General features: G+C 40.5%; 1 protein-coding gene across 4 annotated transcripts in view; it reads left to right on the plus strand.

Moving 5' to 3' along the window:
- Nucleotides 1-18,810, plus strand: part of ARFGEF2 (ADP ribosylation factor guanine nucleotide exchange factor 2) — a 48,433-nt gene that overhangs the window by 19,520 nt on the left and 10,103 nt on the right. For 3 of the 4 annotated variants that reach the window (XM_063145973.1, XM_063145983.1, XM_063145989.1), the window contains 23 exons: nucleotides 678-808; nucleotides 1,707-1,941; nucleotides 2,199-2,298; nucleotides 3,325-3,464; nucleotides 3,960-4,068; nucleotides 4,562-4,763; nucleotides 5,979-6,090; nucleotides 7,189-7,394; nucleotides 8,016-8,100; nucleotides 8,198-8,369; nucleotides 8,660-8,811; nucleotides 9,218-9,346; nucleotides 10,555-10,713; nucleotides 11,595-11,742; nucleotides 12,234-12,333; nucleotides 12,799-12,839; nucleotides 12,923-13,092; nucleotides 13,891-14,042; nucleotides 14,160-14,332; nucleotides 16,321-16,481; nucleotides 17,238-17,368; nucleotides 17,462-17,591; nucleotides 18,314-18,449. In XM_063145973.1, coding sequence (XP_063002043.1) covers nucleotides 678-808; nucleotides 1,707-1,941; nucleotides 2,199-2,298; nucleotides 3,325-3,464; nucleotides 3,960-4,068; nucleotides 4,562-4,763; nucleotides 5,979-6,090; nucleotides 7,189-7,394; nucleotides 8,016-8,100; nucleotides 8,198-8,369; nucleotides 8,660-8,811; nucleotides 9,218-9,346; nucleotides 10,555-10,713; nucleotides 11,595-11,742; nucleotides 12,234-12,333; nucleotides 12,799-12,839; nucleotides 12,923-13,092; nucleotides 13,891-14,042; nucleotides 14,160-14,332; nucleotides 16,321-16,481; nucleotides 17,238-17,368; nucleotides 17,462-17,591; nucleotides 18,314-18,449 — 3,274 coding nt within the window. The remainder of the gene's footprint in view (nucleotides 1-677; nucleotides 809-1,706; nucleotides 1,942-2,198; nucleotides 2,299-3,324; nucleotides 3,465-3,959; nucleotides 4,069-4,561; nucleotides 4,764-5,978; nucleotides 6,091-7,188; nucleotides 7,395-8,015; nucleotides 8,101-8,197; nucleotides 8,370-8,659; nucleotides 8,812-9,217; nucleotides 9,347-10,554; nucleotides 10,714-11,594; nucleotides 11,743-12,233; nucleotides 12,334-12,798; nucleotides 12,840-12,922; nucleotides 13,093-13,890; nucleotides 14,043-14,159; nucleotides 14,333-16,320; nucleotides 16,482-17,237; nucleotides 17,369-17,461; nucleotides 17,592-18,313; nucleotides 18,450-18,810) is intronic. The other variant, XM_063145995.1, reaches the window with a different exon arrangement.

Here is an 18,810-nt window from a genome sequence, read left to right on the forward strand (position 1 = left end):
TTTAGCCTGTTGTAATCAGATTAGTCGAGCTCTTGAGTTCCCTAACAATGCAAACAGTGTTATGGTTGTTTGCTACAAACTCATTATGCAAACCGTTGTTTGGTTTCTCACTATGAGAATGAACCTGTGTGAACCTTGGGCTTACGTGCTTCTCCCCCCACCCCCTGATGCTACTGTGAGGAGCAGATCAGAAACTTTTGCTTCTGTTTTAGATAAACTGCAGTTTAGTATGTCTACTGTGGTTAATTTTAACCATGGTTAGTTGAAAAAAGCCAGCTTCTTAAATTAGGGTTTGAAGCTGGCTTGTTTCAACAAACCATAGTTAACACTAATCAGTTTGTCCAGGCTTGGATGTCACAACAAGGTATGGTTAATCTAAAATGGAGCGAAAAGTTCAAGCTCCTCCTTGAGCTCAGGCTGAAGGAATTGGAGGAGTGTGTGAGGCCAAGGTTTATGCAGGCCTATTCTGACAATGCTAAAGTATGGTTTCATGATAAAGTGAAATGAGGCATTCTGTCCTTTAAAGTTGATCTCACTGAAATGTAAGCATCACTACAGAAAACATTCATTAAACTTAAGCAAAAATGCTATTTGTAGGCATGAGTTGGTGCTAAATCCTACTTAAAAATATCTCTAAACTTCAGCAGTTCTAACATTTTTGTGACTTTGCTGTTTAGGAAACAGATGTACCTGGACCTCAGGCAGCTGCCAAGTTCTCCCATATCCTTCAGAAGGATGCCTTTCTTGTGTTTCGGTCCCTGTGCAAGCTTTCAATGAAACCACTTGGTGATGGACCTCCAGATCCCAAGTAAGAAAGTATTAAAACTGCTATTTTGTGCTTCATCTGAAATGCTAATATAAACAGGGAAGAGAAAAAAATAAATATCTGCTTGCACTTTGGTCTTCATGTATTCATGCATTGTTGCTAGTTCAGAAAACCCAGCTTTTAAGTCATGCTTTTCTAAAGTGATCCACAAGGGCCAGACCAGTACTATCAAAGGGCCTACAATATATTCTGAAAAATACCGCGGGGAGCAGCTGCATGCCTTGGCTCCAGAGACTCAAAGGTCGTGTGTGTGTGTGTGTTTATTTCCTCTGTCCGCAGAAGAGGGAGACTGAGTGTTTTGATGGATTAGTTACTTGGTTTGTATGCTTGCTGTGAAACTGCATTGTGTGTGTGACAGAGAGAGAATTGTAAGTAGTAATCATGATAGAAAGGAGAGGGACTCTGAGCTTATCTTGGCCAACAGAAGTTGCTGTATTTCTTGGGCAGCAAAATGAATGAAGGTTCAAATGAAACCTTGGCTTCCATAAGGGACATAGGTTATTTACGCCTTCAACGGAACTAAACGAGCAAGTAATATGCTGTTCTTGAGGGTCCAATATAAAGGAAAGGCTAAAGCAGGGTTAGGGAATATGTAGCTCTTCAGATGCTAGTGGACTATAATTTCCATCATTCCTCACCATACTGGGTAGGGCAAATGGGAGTTGCAGCCAGTCAACACCTGAAGGGCCACATGTTCCCTATGAACATGGCCTAGAAACTATCCCTTCTTAGATGCTGAGAGATTCCCCAATGTTTTGAGACTTCAGCCCCTCAAAAAGCCTAACTCTGAAACAGTCCTGCTTTGCAACCTTCCCCACAAAGGACTTACAAAGAGAGAAAGAGACTCTTGTGACTCAATTCTTCTTTTTACTATTTCCAGATCTCATGAGCTACGCTCTAAGATAGTATCCCTCCAGCTGCTGCTTTCAGTTTTGCAAAATGCTGGTCCAGTCTTCCGGACACATGAAATGTTCATAAATGCCATCAAGCAATATCTCTGTGTAGCATTATCTAAAAATGGAGTATCTTCTGTTCCCGATGTCTTTGAGCTCTCGCTTGCCATCTTCCTCACCCTTCTTTCAAACTTTAAGACCCATTTAAAAATGCAGATTGAGGTAAGAGGGCCTCGTTTTCTTTTTCTCTTCAGGTGCTTCATAGTTGCTGTCTGTTAAGTACAATGCTTGATATGTTACTATCTCAATATATGAAGTATCTATCAAGCAGATGTATCAATGTGTTTGAAAACATGTGCACATATGTTCAGTACTCTTTTCAAATGGTGAATGGTTTTTTTTGTTATGAACAAATGTACTTGAAACATGATCATGATGTACTTGAATGTGTGCTTGTATTTTCTGTTTTCCTTCAACAGGTGTTTTTCAAAGAGATTTTTCTGAACATTTTAGAAACCTCTTCGAGTTCCTTTGAGCACAAATGGATGGTAATCCAGACCTTGACTAGAATTTCTGCAGGTAATTTGATTACATCATCAAAAAGATCCTTTTGTGTTTGCTGAGAATATGAATAAAAAGGGAATATGGGGACTACTATAAATATAGGCATAGAGAAGACATAATATAAATATTTAAGTGCATGCAGGCCCAACCCCCCCACCCTCTAGTTTAGATGCTTGTTTCAGAATCCTTGAAACATGACCTAGTATGTGTGTCTGCCTGAAGTATTTTCCAGACACGGCTGCAAAGGCTGTTATGCACCACAACTCCTCCTGCACTGTGAGGGTGGTGAGGGGTGAACACACAGAGGCCCCATTCAGAAGACACCTTTAACCACAGGTTTAACCATGGTGAATAAAGCAAAAAGCCTTCTTCACCATGGTTAAAGCCATGGTTTTAGGTGTCTTCTGAACATGGCCTGGCTTTCTGGCTTAACCACCATAGCTAAAGCCATGGCGGTTAAGCCAGGCCATGTTCAGAAGACACCTTAAACCATGGCTTTAACTACTGTGAATAAAGCACAAAGCCTTATTCACCGTGGTTAAAGCCATGGTTTAAGGTGTCTTCTGAACGAGCCCAGAAGCTCTGTGGAGTTGACCGAAGGGCCTGCAGAATGTTAGCATGAGGAAATGAAAAGCAGCTAAGAGAGGGGCTTTTGCTGTATTCAGCACTTTGCAACATTTATCCTCCTCCAACTGATAGTAAATAGCCCAAGATCACCCAGTATCCTAAGTGTGGCTGTGCAGGGGATTCGTACTCAAGTGTCACATATCCAAAGGTTGAAGCAGCCTGACTGAGAGCAGAAAGTGAGGTGCTTGGGATAGAGGGGGGGAGAGGAAAGGGGGGTCTCTGAGGGTTTGGGTGCACAGTGGAGACTTCCTGACTTCTGAGAACTTAAATTCCAACACTTAAGTTGGGTAGTAAACATACCCCTTCACTGCCCTTGCCCCAAATAGTTTTCTGATGTTAAAACTGGAAAACTACGTAGTTGTGATGTTCTGTTCCCAGACGATTGAATTCTCATAATCTAAACTTTTGTTTTAGATGCCCAGTGTGTAGTGGATATATACGTTAACTATGACTGTGATTTGAATGCTGCTAATATTTTTGAACGGCTAGTAAATGACTTGTCTAAAATTGCCCAGGGACGGAGTGGACATGAGTTAGGCATGACACCTTTGCAGGTAAGACTTAAAGCACAGTTCTATGCTTTTTACTCTGAAGTAAGTCAGTGTGTTCAGGTCAGTCTGGGGACCATTGAACATAATGCTAGACTTGGGTAGAGGTATAAGGCATTGGTGGTGGCAAAATTTCACACACGGAAAGGGTTGGGAGGAGGGCACTGTGGTCTGTTGCAGTCCCTAAACTCTGACTGTGTTTTTGTACCAGTCTCTTTTGGGAGCCTCTCCTGTTATTGCTTTATAATTCCTACAAGATTATAATTTTATGCTCTGTTTCATCATGGCTTGAGGTGTGATTGCATAAAATGGGCTGTGCTAAATGTGGTTCAGTGTGTTGTCGGAATTAGCAGACCAGATGGTTCCTTTGCCTTTGGAGGCCCCAGCGCTTAGAAACTAGACTGCTGGGTAGATGGCAAATAAAGCAAACTATCGCTTCCTGCTTCCCAGAGGTCTTGACCTGTTTACATCATAATTCTCTCTCCCCTTTTTTGTATACAGGAACTAAGCCTAAGGAAGAAAGGTCTCGAATGCTTGGTCTCTATTTTAAAGTGCATGGTAGAATGGAGCAAAGATCTGTATGTGAACCCCAACCATCAGGCCAGCCTTGGTGAGAAATTGATGCTTTATTGTATCCAAAGTCATACATAAAGTAGCTGGAAGCCCCAGGGTATCCTGTCCCCACATGTTACCTAAGGCTTGGTTATTTTAGGCAAGCAGTGTTGGATCTTCACAGAGGTGGTACTTTTGGAGTGGATTTGTGGTGTGGTTTTTATATTGGGGAGCACCGATGAATAATTAACAATATGAATGATCATTTTCTGAGTGGATAAGTGGGCCCCATCTAGACAGCAATTTCTCATACTCCCCAGATGGGTGCTGGAGTGTAAGGCCCGTACTGACGAAAGGCAAGTATTTTTTGCCCTGGAGTGCTTCCCATACTTCCTACAGGAGGCCAGCTGGCCTTTATGAACCAATGGGAAGCTCTTGTTCTCTTCCAACTCCATGATTCTGTTATTTAAGGCTGATGTGATATCTGTCCTCTGCAGAGCCTGGGTATGCATTTTTGTTATTTTGTTATTTATGTACATTTTTACATGCAGGTCCAGACAAGCCTTCAGATCAGGAAATGGGAGAAGGCAAATGCTTGGAGATTGGGGGAAGAAGAAGTAGCGCAAGTTCCTTAGATTCAACGGTCTCCTCAGGATTTGGGAGTGTTGGGATCCAGACCGCTGTCCCTGATGATCCAGAGCAATTTGAAGTCATTAAGCAACAAAAAGAGATAATTGAACATGGGATTGAACTGTGAGTTGGAGTTATTGCAGAAGTGGTTTCAAAAGGGCTTTTCTAATAAGGACATTTTCACAGTTTGCGGTTTTTTTTGCTGTGTATTGTAACAGTGGAAAGAAAAGGAAGGTGGTACCAAGAAAGCAAGAAAGGGGTGGACCTTAAATTGGTGCCAAATAGAGAATTTACTATACTGAGTGTCTGGCACTGGAATTCATATAATAAATTCTCTATTTTTAGCATATGCAAGAATGCACAAGAAGTGAACCTCACATAGTACTGCCAAAACCCACATATTAGTGTCTTTAATACACAGATTTCTTTTATTCTGCTTTCTGCTCCTTGCAGATACTGTGCACACAGCAGTTAATATTCCTTAGAACTGTATAACACAGTCGTTTTGATCCAGAGATGCCATTTGCACTTATGCAAGATCACCCCACCGAATTTCCCAATTTCCTTGCACTACTGCAGCTGCTACAGCCCCCATTGTCCCATTCCATGCTGTTCCAGAGAGTCTGTCAACTCTTGCAAGTGGCTTGGGGGTCGGTGCAGGCAGCTTTATTGTGGAGAGGAGTCAGGAAAGACCCATTGTTTTAGAATCATAGAATAGTAGAGTTGGAAGGAACCTATAAGGCCATCGAGTCCAACCCCCTGCTCAATGCAGGAATCCACCTCAAAGTATCCCTGACAGATGGCTGTCCAACTGCCTTTTGAAGCTCTCTAGTGTGAGAGAGCCCACCATCTCCCTGGGTAGTTGGTTCCATTGTCATACCGCTCTAACAGTCAGGAAGTTTTTCCTGATGTCCAGCCGGAATCTGGCTTCCTTTAACTTGAGCCCATTATTCCGTGTCCTGCACTCTGGGATGATTGAGAAGAGATCCTGACCCTCAACCTTTCAAGTATTTGAAGAGTGCTGTGATGTCTCTCCTCAATCTTCTCTTCTCCAGGCTAAACATGCCCAGTTCTTTCAGGGAAGTTCTGCTGGCCCATCTCTGGATCCAACCCTACATATTCCTTTTCAAAGACGTGGAATTTCCAATTGAAGTTTAACTTTGGTTTATTCATCATAATTTTTAACTGTGTATTTTAAAAGGGGGTTCATTGGGGCCAAAAGCCTGGGTAAAATGTCTTAATAAAATATGTTTTACAGTGACCATAATGTAGGAGACAAGTTTTGTTTCAGTGTTTTAAGTGTCTGATCTATTCTCTTTCTTCACCCCCCTCCCCCAGGTTTAACAAAAAGTCCAAGAGAGGGCTGCAGTATTTGCAGGAGCAGGGGATGTTGGGTGTAACAGCAGAAGACATTGCACAGTTTCTGCATCAAGAAGAGCGTTTGTCTTCTGTAAGGTCGAATCTTGCACTAACAGAATAATGTGGTTCTTTGAGCAGTGGTATACATGCAGTTTTTGTGTGGGTGTGTCAGCAATATATGGGGACCCATTATTCTTCTGGGCAAAGACCATACTTCAGAGGTTTTGTTCTACTTCTATCTCTCTCGCAGAGCCTAAACTTGACAGGATGGAGAGGACTCAAACTTCAGCTGAGGGCAAGCCCATTACCATAAGAAAAAAACCTATAGAGTAAATTGTAGATCATGCTTGAGGTTGTTTATACAAACTTACTTCTCTGTGCATGCATAGAGATGTCTGATCTTGTAAGATTTGCTAGATCCAACCAGAAGCAGTGTGGGAACAAAGAGGGAGGATGTAGACAAACTCTAGGACTTGTGATTTGAGAGATGGAGAGATTTGTGCTCTCTCAAGAACCGCAAGCTTCAGAGTTCCTAGTGGCATTTCCTATGCACAGGCAGGAGATGTCAGCAGGAGTGGCTACAGACTGGCAGCAGGAGGAAAGGACCAGCATTATAACCATCGGGGACATTGAGATCCCAGGAGCACGATTTACAGCAAGAGTGGGAGGTCTAGATGCCACGTTTGCCTCCTAGGATCCTTCGCAGGCTGCATCCTCTGTGGGTACTGAAAAGATAAAAGGGAGAGGGAGCAGGGTCTAATGAGCAGTTGTTGTTTGTCTTTTCTATTCCTACATGCCATACTGCCATGTCTGATTATAAATTCAAATCAGGAAGCCAGAAGTGGAAGGAGCATAAGCAAAGTGATGCAAATAAACTCAAGGACACTAATTAATCCTCCCATTTTGGTGGATGAAGTGGAGGGGGGGGGGAGGGAAACTGTTACAAGTTTGTACCAGGCACACAGAAATGATGCTTGGCCATGGCTCTCCGTTTGAGAAATCACACGACAATCAACCCTTCAGACAATGAATGTAATAATAGTAATGATGGTGAAACTTGTTGATTTTGTAATGTAATTATTTGCTCTACCAGTTTGAGAAACAGTGCTCAGTGCTAGCCGGCCTATAATGTGATATTATAATCTCTTTCTCTCTCCCTCTCTTGCTATGCTTTGTTTTCTCTTGGTAGAGTCAAGTGGGAGAATTTTTGGGCGACAGTAACAAGTTGAATAAGGAGGTGATGTACGCCTATGTAGATCTGCTTGATTTCTGCGGAAAAGACTTTGTCTCTGCTTTACGCATATTTCTGGAGGGATTTCGGTTACCTGGTGAAGCTCAGAAGATTGATAGACTAATGGAAAAGTTTGCTGCTAGATATATTGAATGCAACCAAGGGTAATTTGAATCTTATTGGTTAAACCCTAATAGAAACAAGTGTGTTTTTGGAAGACTGAGTTGACAGAAGATGGGAATTAGTAAGGCTCACCAGATGGACCTATTAATCGTGCTTTCAAATTTACTAACCAGGATCATCAAGCGGAACCCCATTCATAGTTCTCATATAGGAGAAAAATGTGCAGTTACCATATGTTAAATCTATTTAAATAGAGTGGGTTGTCGTTAGCAACTTACAAATTCTTCGGGTCAACTTTTATTCTAAAGGCAGAAAACTTTTTGTGAGCTGACTCTAGAATGCTGAGAAAATGAGAGAAATGAATCTTTTTGTGAATTGGGTTGTCCTTGGGTACAAGTTCATGCTGGTGCTCTCAGCCACTGAGACATACTAAATTTGTAGGAGCTCAGGTTGAATGTTACCACTGGTTCCAGGTGCTTGATATTCTGGATTGTTATGAATTGTTATGAACTGTAGATCAGCCTCCAGTCACCGATAGATGAGCAGCTTCTACTGTTCAGCAGGAAATGCCATAATAGATTTTTAAAATGAGACCTGCTCGTGTTAATAGGCAACAAAAACAATATATAGGATTCTAACAAGCCATTTTCTTTTCTTTTCAGCCAAACTCTCTTTGCTAGTGCTGACACAGCTTACGTTTTAGCATATTCTATTATCATGTTGACAACAGACTTGCACAGTCCCCAGGTATATATTTTAAATTCTACAGAGCATTTACAAATGGGTTTCTGTGCACCTCTCAAAACTTGCCTACCATATTTTTGTGTGTATTTTGCCTTATCAGGTAAAGAATAAGATGACAAAAGAGCAATACATAAAAATGAATCGTGGGATAAATGACAGCAAAGACCTTCCAGAGGAATATTTGTCTACTATCTATGATGAAATAGAAGGAAAGAAAATTGCAATGAAGGATACAAAAGGATATACGATCACAACCAAATCTACTAAGCCAAGTATGATTAAAAACAAAACAAAACTACAATCCCTCTTCTAGCAGGTTTTTTTTAGCTTCAACTGTTGGGTGGTATAAAAAAGTAAATAAATAAATGAAACTCTCTTTAGAAATACTTTATCGTACCCTCAATATTTAATGTGTTCAATTATGCAGGAATTTCTGTAGTAGCTGTTTAAGCTGTTTCTATATTCTTTGGGCAGAGGGATTTGTTTTTAAGTCTATAATCTGCTTTGCCTTGAATTTGGTATGACTATGCCAAACTTATGTAGTTTTCTGTGTGTTTCTTAGATGTAGCCAGTGAGAAGCAGCGACGGTTGTTATACAACCTGGAAATGGAGCAAATGGCTAAAACAGCTAAAGCTCTAATGGAGGCAGTAAGCCATGCAAAGGCGCCTTTTACCAGCGCAACTCATCTGGATCATGTCAGACCCATGTTCAAAGTGAGTATGGAACTAAAGTCATGTCCACCTAACATGCCAGATTTAGAACCGAGTTCTTATTGGCAAAGCATCCATCCATTTACGAAACTGTGGTTATTAGTGTGGGGGTGGAAGACCTCGTGGGTATGAATGACAGACTGGAAATAATGGTGGGTAGAAAGTGCAAGTTAGGCTTTTTTACAGGCTGATAGAAGATGTGTCAGAGTTTTAGAAATATTGTGACATTCCTGGCTATATCAGAAAACAGATATTGTTTTACATGAATGATCTCTGCATTACATAGCTGTATAGAGTAAAATGTGGTTGGTTTGTAACCAGCTAAATTTATGAACCGCTTAGAGACAATTTTTCCAATATGGTAAGCGGTATCTTAATCTATTAAATAAATCCTTTTCCTTTTTGTTAGCTTGTGTGGACTCCATTACTGGCTGCTTATAGTGTTGGCCTTCAAAACTGTGATGACACTGAAGTTGCATCATTGTGCTTAGAAGGAATACGATGTGCCATCCGAATAGCCTGCATTTTTGGCATGCAGGTTGGTATAGAGTAAACTTATGTCTAGGGCAATGGAGGGGAATATTTATTACAACTTCTGTAAATATTAAACTGGTGTTTCCTAGCTTTGGTCTTACTGTCTGTGTTGAGTTTGGTTTCTGGTTCTGCCAGGTCCAAGTCATCAGTCAGGTTCATTTGGTTATCAAGATGAAACAAACCATGTGCAAAAAGATGATAGTTATTGATGGAAAATGGATGCAGAATATATACATGCAAGGAAAACTAGCACCTTCAGCTATGAAAACTTGATTAGCTGGAAGGAGGTGCTAACTTTCTGTCCATGTATATATTCTGCATCCATTTCCCATCAATAAATTGTCATCTTTTTGCACAAGTGCCTTGTTTCATCTTTATAACCCAAAGAACCTTGGACCTGGCAGAACCAGAACCCAAACTCAACACACTATCAACTTGCAGCAAATCATTTGATTCATCTGCCGAGATGTGTCTATTTTGGCCTAAACTGTTCGAAATTATACTTTAAAGTTACATTTGTTTAGAATCAGTGCCTCTGTTATGTTCAGAATTTGCTTAGTTTAACTCAGCTTTTCCCTGGGAATAGCTCCTGTTGAGCCTAAATTGAAAACTGTGTGTGATTTTCTCCACTATTTTGTACCACCCTATTCTTTCTGCAGAAGAATTACAACCATTCCACATACCACTCTAGAATACCCTGCCCCCACTCCATCACTTCTTTATTATACTCGTTTGGGGACATTTTATATTTATTGCGATTTTAAAAAAATTGTGTGCAGTTTAATATAAAATCATGTGCTGAAACAGAAACAAAGTGAGTGGAGATGTAATTTTTACTGATAAATTAAAACTGAAATATAGACAAAAGTTCCCAGCGTACAAATACTGGCACATGCAGTTAATGGGTTACATGGGTACACTTCTATAAAAAGTTGTAACAATTCTCTTATGTCCATCCCACTTCCTTTTCATCTTCCTAAGACCATTCCATTGTCACAGCCTGAACACATTTTATCATGAATCATATTTATTCTACTTACACCCCATATCACCCAGCTAAGCTCATATCAGCACTGGGTAAGTAAAGCTGTGTCACCATCCCGTATGTTCATCTCATTAGATATATGGAACGGCATGTGGGGTGGGGGGAGTATGAGAAATGGCTGTCATTTGCCATGGTTTATTTCTACTTCTGATCTTTTTAAATTTTAGCTTGAGCGAGATGCTTATGTACAGGCACTTGCCCGCTTTTCCTTGTTGACAGCAAGCTCCAGCATCACAGAAATGAAGCAGAAGAATATAGATACAATTAAGACCCTTATTACAGTGGCACACACTGATGGCAACTACCTGGGAAATTCTTGGCATGAGGTAAAAACCATGTGAGGATTTGGGGTGTGTATCAATTGTGCAGAAGGGTTACTATCTTGGATTAATCTGTTGATGGGGGTTTAGATATTAATGCACTTCTACTGCCATGGACCTGCAGTATACACTGCACACGAAGCAGTTTATTTTGTAACGTGCTGTGCTCTTTGCAAATCCTAAGAAAAGTGAATTTCAAGAACTCTCATCCTTCCTGGGATGTGGCTGCTTGGAGTTTCTTGGAGATGTTTGTCACATTCAAATGAACTAAAAACTTTTCTTTTTCCTAAAGCTTTTAAAACTTGATGTTGTGCGGACTTTATACTGTTAGTTTTACCCTACCTTGTGCCTGTTTACCCTACCCTGTGCCTGTTTGCATTCTCTTCCCCTCCTTATTGTTTTACTATGATTTTATTAGATTGTAAGCCTATGCGGCAGGGTCTTGCTATTTACTGTTTTACTCTGTACAGCACCATGTACATTGATGGTGCTATATAAATAAATAAATAAATAAATAAATAAATAAATAATAATCTCTAGCTCCACAACTGCCTTCCATTTCTCAAAATGGCTTATCTGTTTATCCTTGAAGTGCTGATCAACAGTCTGCTAGATTTTTGTTTTGATAGGAATCACAGTGGAGGGGGAAATCCTGTTTACTTGCCAGATATAAGTCAAGTGAATTTTAACGCTAAATGAAATGTAACAAATTAAATAAAATACTTGAGCGCATAGGCCACTATGTGCACACACAGCCGTTCCTTAACATCGTAGTGAATGGGAAAGCCCATACGGAGTTTGCATTCAAATTGGTGGAGGTTCTGGGTTCTGTAGACTTAGACTATAGGCACTGACTTTGGTACTGAATTGTGTATTGCTTTTATTAGATCTTGAAATGTATCAGCCAGTTGGAGCTAGCACAGCTCATAGGAACTGGAGTTAAAACACGCTACCTGTCTGGGTCCGGCCGTGAAAGAGAAGGAAGCCTCAAAGTCTTCACATCTGGAGGAGAAGAATTCATGGGTCTTGGACTAGGTGAGAAGAATAGCCTGGACTCCCTTCTCACGCCTGAGGATACAAGTTAACTACATCATCAGTGCATTTTGTCATTTACAAATAATCAGTTCTTTCATATCAGGCTGCACAGTTTACTGTTTTAACCTTAAGATGTGGAGCCTTTTTTTACATAATTAATAGCAGTGGATCGTTCAGTTGCTAAATAAGAAACAAGAGACAGTTCACCATATAATAACTTTAGTCCTGTTGTTAATCTTGGAACACCTAGTGAATAAGAGTTTCCTTAACTGTTGTATCACGTGTAACATTACATGAAAAGGACCACATTTTGGCTGGACAACATCTCAGTCTGCCAGTTTTGCAATTCTTTGAACCTGCCCTTTTATTTTTATGATCTGTGATTTAGTTGTTGATCAGCATGCTGATGGTAGCCAAGTCCTCTCATAATTGACAGTAGTGGTGCTTTTTCTTTTACATTAGCAATTTAGTTTTGGTATCTTCCTGACTAGGTAACCTTGTTGGTGGAGGTGTTGATAAAAGGCAAATAGCCAGCATTCAGGAATCTGTGGGAGAAACCAGTTCCCAAAGTGTGGTGGTAGCAGTGGACAGGTATTGTGCTGCTTTGTTTTGCTTTTGCTCGATAAGGTATGAAAGGCTTACTGTCCTCAGATCTAACTTAGGCTTTGGGATCCAAACCCTAATTTTAATGCTAGGTTTTAAAATGTAACACCATTCCTGTGTTCTGGTGCAGAGCGGCTCATGGAGCTAAAGAAATAGGTTGGATGGGATTCAAAAGATGGATCTTACAAAATAGAGGAAAATGCCAGCGCTCTTGCTGGGTGTTTTCTCCTACCCAGTCACCTGAAACTGTATGGTACACATTGCCCTAAATTTAAAACAGTCCTTCTGTAATTAGTGTGGAGTTACATTAAGTGAAAACTCCTCTGTTAGAAGGTACCTGATAGCAGTCCTCTGTTCTGTTCTTCATTCTACGTCAAATAACAATTATGTAATGGTCTTTTCTTAATATTCCGTGTTTTATGGGTTAACTCTACATCTTAACTTATTCCACAGAATATTTACAGGCTCAACAAGACTGGATGGAAATGCAATAGGTATGTATGCTGAAAAAATAGGCTGAAGTATCGTTATATTGGATGTTTCAGATTTACGATGTCTCGTCTCTTAAAATTTCCAGTTGACTTTGTTCGATGGCTGTGTGCTGTTTCTATGGATGAGTTGGCTTCCCCTCACCACCCACGTATGTTCAGCCTGCAGAAGATTGTTGAGATCTCCTATTACAACATGAACAGAATTAGGCTGCAGTGGTCCAGGATATGGCACGTAATTGGGAATCATTTCAATAAGGTATTTCAAAACGTAAAGCCTATAAAACAGGCCCATTTCAATTACCGGTTCAGCCACCAAGGTTAACTTGTGTACAGTTGCTTCATTTTAAGACCCATCCAAGTTTTGGTGGCAAGTTCTGCTTATTCCAGAGAGCCTAGTTCTACTACAACTTGACTTCTATTATTATAACTGATTCCTCTGCCAAGGCTTGTGAATTACACTCTCAGGGTTTGGAGGATCCTTCAGAGGGAATCAATTTCTGCACATGTGTTGGCCCAACAAGAGTTTAAGATGTTGAAAGTTCTAAGTGAACGGTAGAACTCTCTATTGTCAGGAATGGACAGTTGTAAAGAATTTCCTCCCTAACTGCTCTCTTTTAGTGCAGTGTCTTAGAGTATTAGATGCTCATTTTGATAATCTTCTGAGAATTGCAAGTCTAGACAGTCTTTGGGGCAGATTGTATGTCAAGGTGGCAAATTGTGGGTTAACAGAGTGCACAAGCCATTTCCAGTTTGAATAAACAACCCTTGAACACCCCATTTTTAAGTTGTTAGTATGGCGCTGAAACTGGGCACTCTGGGTTGTTTAGGAATTAACACAGAGTTAACGCACAAGCCATTAACCCATAAACTACCCAGGATGTAGGTTAATTAACCCATGATTTGCTGCCTTGATGTGCAAACCAGGTTTCTGACTATGTTGCATAATGATTGGCATGATGCCATACAGCCATGTGGCGTTTCAGGGTTGGATTTGTAGAGTCCAATTTTCACTGGATACATACTTATTTATGGGAATGGTGGTTTTCTTTCCTAGGTTGGATGTAACCCTAATGAAGACGTGGCCATATTTGCAGTTGATTCTTTGAGACAGCTGTCAATGAAGTTTCTTGAAAAGGGAGAGTTAGCCAACTTCCGATTTCAAAAAGACTTTTTGAGGCCTTTTGAGCATATCATGAAGAAAAACAGGTTTGTGTTCCTTACAACTTGAAATTTAAATCTGTTCTTTTGTGCCCATCCAGACTCTTCTGGTGTCATGCACAAGACCACAAATGAGGTAGTGAATTGTTTTCTTTTTTTGTTTAGATCTCCAACAATTCGAGACATGGTAATACGCTGCATTGCTCAGATGGTGAATTCTCAAGCTGCTAATATTCGCTCAGGGTGGAAAAATATCTTTGCAGTATTTCATCAAGCAGCAGCTGACCATGATGGGAATATTGTGGAGCTGGCATTCCAGACAACAGGACATATAGTTAGTAAGTAAAGTTTAGCAAGACTAATATGCCAAAAGGAAGTTATTCAGGCCAACTTCAAGCCGTTGAAGTGACTATTTTTAATATTCTTATTTCTTACTGATTCTTCACATAATTTCTCCTTGCTTTACCTTCTGGAAAGGGGATGGAAAACCTTTCCCAGCCCAGGAGAGCTGAGTTCCAGTTAGGAAGGGTGTGTGGATGGGACACATTGCAGCAGGGCCCCCCGCAGTTGTAATTCGTACCAGTTTGAACGCTTTCCACCAAGCACGCAAAACACAGCTCAATTCTATATGGGTGTACTCAGGAATAAACTCCAGGGCAACAGCTTTCAGGCATATACGCCACATCTCACTTCTATGCATGTTTATTTAGGAGTAACCCTCAGGAAAGGACTTTCAAAACACAACCCTCCTGTTTTAACATCTTCTCCTTCTTGCAGGACCAGTTTAAATACCTTCCTCTTTAAATACCTTTGTATTTTAAAGTGTATTTTTGGTTTTTAAGGAGATGGGGTTTTATTTTATCAGTTATTTTATTTTATTTATTGCATTTCTATACCGCTCAATCTCTTTGGGCGGTTCACAAAAGTTAAAACCATCAAGTACAATTCAAAGTATAAAACAGACAACAGTATAAAAACACTATATAAAAGTACAGTATAAAAGCACAACCAGGCCCCTGTCTTGACGGCGGTGCTTTGGCACTACGAGTCCTCCTGCTCCCGCACTTGCATTCCTTCCCGATATCCACTGCACTGAGCACTGGGAGGGATGGGGGAGGAACGAGGCAGTGAGAGTTGGACGAGGAAAGGGACGCAGGGCACCCGGACCACCTCTCCTCCCTCTGACCTCCATCTGGCTGCCTGTTCTCTCTCCATCATCATCATCATCATTATTATTATTATTATTATTATTATTATTATTATTTGTATCTGTACAGCTTCGCAGATCAGGGGGGGTGAGGAACAGGCTCAGTTCCTCTCCCCCCATTTTTATTTTTTATTTAGCACAGGGCTGTCCTGAGCTCCTGGAGGTCCGCCTCCTTCCCTGTCCAGCTGATGGCAACCAATCAGGGGGTGCCATAGGCTGTGACACACCTCCACAGACAAAAAAGGCATGGTAAGTGCCCGACTTTTTGTCAGCGGAGTTTCTGGGGTTTGCCCCTGGATGGCTTCGCAATGGCAGTTACGTCATACAGATGACCTGCCGCTACTGCGAATCTATCCCAGGGCAAACCCATCATCTAGGCAAGCCACAGGATAAAACCAAGCAGCAATGCAGAGATTTATACAGATTTAAAACAGCATAGTTAAATGATTAAGATGATACACTGTTAAAATACTGGGAAAATAAAAAGGTCTTCACCTTTAAAAGGTCTTTTAAAGTTTAAATGACTTTAAATCCCCTTGTTTTCTTGATTATTACAGGGTTTCCTTGCACTGGGCTGAAGAAAGTCTGACTTCCTTGGGAAATCCCAGCTCTTATCTTTGACCATTGATCAGAGATAAGGATGGGGGGGGTGTTTCTGCACAGAGCTGGAGAGAGAAGGGGTGGGGACTGCAGACAGAGCATGTGAGCTGGAGGTTTCCCATCCCTATTCTCTGTCCTGTCCTTAAGATTGTTCAATTATTGGGGGAAAGTCACTAGAAAAAACAACACTGCATTTACAATGTGACCCCTAGATGCTGCTCTATCATAAACATCAATATACCTTCCTACCTTGCTGAGATGCCATAAATGGCTGGTGGTCTTTGTGATGGGTTACAACTTGCAAGTTATATAGGCCTGGTGTATTGGGTCAGCTTTCAGAACTGCAACTGTTTGACTTCTTGCCATCAAGTTTATTATTTAGAAGGGCAAATGTTGGTGCAGCGATGTAATTTACAACCTTCTTGATCTAATTTGCTTATGTACTTGTGTGGCAGATATAACCCCAAGATGTCCTACTGTTAGAAATCCTTTACTTTTATTTATTTTTTCTCCTCACAGGCAGTATTTTTCAACAGCATTTCCCGGCAGCAATAGATTCATTCCAGGATGCTGTGAAATGTTTATCAGAGTTTGCCTGTAATGCTGCCTTTCCCGACACCAGTATGGAAGCAATTAGACTTATCCGTTATTGTGCAAAGTATGTTTCAGAAAGACCACAGGTAAGTTTCCTTCTTTGTATTAGTATATTTCTGTGCTTTTTTCCAAAGGTGTAAAATTAATATTTAAAATAATGACCTTTAGAGAGCAGTTAAAGGCCACCCTTTTCCAGCAAGCCTTTGGATAGTCTATCTGCTTGCTGCTTAATAAAGAATAGTACACCACTGACTTGCTTTACGCTGAGCCTGGGCTTATAGACTGTCCTGGCTGGGGAATTCTTATATCATTGTTTCTCAACCCTCTCTTAGTGGGAAAATATTCTTATATATTTCAATAAGACTTCAAGAAACCTTAGTTCCCCCTTCTTCCACATTTCAAATGGACGTGTCTGGCGGTCAGGCAGGCTCCAACCTTGTACTCCTTTCGGCGCCTCCTGAAAATATCTTTATTCCAAGAAGCCTTTCCTTAATATGCAGCTTTGAATTTCTGTTTTTGCTTCTTTTAAATTTAGTTTTAACTGTTTTATTCTGTTTTTATTTTCATTTTATCTTGTACACCACTCTGAAATTTTTCAATGGGGAGGGGTATATAAATATTCTAAATAAATTATCACATTGAATGTCTTGGCTTTTAAATTTAACTTACATGTGTTACCAGGATGGATGTTAGCTACTGTGAAGTGTAGAGTGACTTGCTTGCGTCCGAAACACTTTCTAAGCCATGCTTTGTCATTTCTATGAATTTCTCAGTTTTGTAGCAAGACCTTCTTGAGTAGCTTAAGTGTCTGTACTGAACTACCAGTTCTTATCTGTCCACAGGTTTTAAGAGAATACACAAGTGATGACATGAATGTGGCAACTGGAGATAGAGTTTGGGTCAGGGGATGGTTTCCTATTTTGTTTGAACTTTCTTGTATCATCAACCGGTGCAAGTTAGATGTGCGAACAAGGTAATGGAACTTCAGTGTTTAGGTTCTGTCCAATTATCCATATTCTTCTGTGTTATCGTGTGTCCTCTTATTGCTGCTTTTTTCATATTCTAGAGGCCTAACGGTTATGTTTGAAATCATGAAGAGCTATGGCCATACCTTTGAAAAACACTGGTGGCAAGATCTGTTTCGAATTGTGTTCAGGATATTTGATAACATGAAGCTTCCAGAGCAGCAAACAGAGGTATCAAAAGCTGTTTTATAGTAGCAAATTAGACTGCATTCTTAAAAACAGCCACAGGCCAACTTTGATCTAGTGAACTTCTATAATTCCCTTTTAGAGAAATGGGAGCTCTAAATTTGAGAGGTTGAGGTTTTGTCTGAGATTGTGCACTGCAACGACACAGGTTGGGTTTCTGCTCCATTTGATCCTTGTACCTTCCCCAACTTGAGGAATAGTGTCAGCCACTTTCTTCAGTAGGCAATCCAGTTGTTATCATTTTTACAGTGCTACATATAGTACATGGTGCTTCACAAACTAGAATAAACAAAAAATGACATGATCATTGCAGCCCACCATAGTTGGTTGCAGGGCATGCCGGCAGCCATTTTGAATATTCAAGCCACAGCCCATGATCACTGTGGCCTAGTGTGTCACGTAAACCCATGGGCTGTTGTTAGGTTACATGAGGATTGTTTAACCCTTGCATATGTCACCCCTTCCGGGTTTACATGACATGATAAGCCATGGCAACCACCCACCATGGCTTAAATATTCAAAAGATGGGCTGGCACACGTTGCAACCCATTGTGGGCTACAGTGATCGTGTGTATCCAGGAGCTTGCAGTCCAAAATTTGACAGTGAGGGTGGGGAAAGCTAGGAGGTGGTATATAAATGTATAAGAACCCTTCCCATTAGCAGTCCATTCTGACAAAAATACAAGGTTTGCTTTTTATCTCCACAGAAATCTGAATGGATGACTACTACATGTAATCATGCACTTTATGCAATCTGTGATGTATTCACACAGTTCTATGAAGCTTTGAATGAGATACTTCTTGCTGACATATTTGCACAGTTACACTGGTGTGTAAAACAAGGTAGCTTATTTACATACATGTCACTTTATTCTGAATGAATAAATTTGGGGCAAGATGTGTGTGAAATGTATCATCCTCTTCCCCTCCATAACACCCCCCATACATTTTTGTAACAAGGACAACTTGGAGAAAAACAACTTTAAAAAAAGAAAAGAAAACTCATTCTTACTACCACAAGAAGCATATCTGTTATGTATCAAGAACAATTTGAACACTAACCCATAAAAACATAAGAAGACCCATGCTAGATCAGACCAAGGGTCCATCTAATGGCAGCCAGTCATGGGTTGATTAAACAACCCACAGGTAAATTGCAATTAGTAGTTGGTTAACTGTGGGTTGTTTAAACCATGATTAATGT

This window comes from Elgaria multicarinata, chromosome 1 (assembly GCF_023053635.1).
Source record: "Elgaria multicarinata webbii isolate HBS135686 ecotype San Diego chromosome 1, rElgMul1.1.pri, whole genome shotgun sequence".
Lineage (NCBI taxonomy): Eukaryota > Metazoa > Chordata > Lepidosauria > Squamata > Anguidae > Elgaria > Elgaria multicarinata.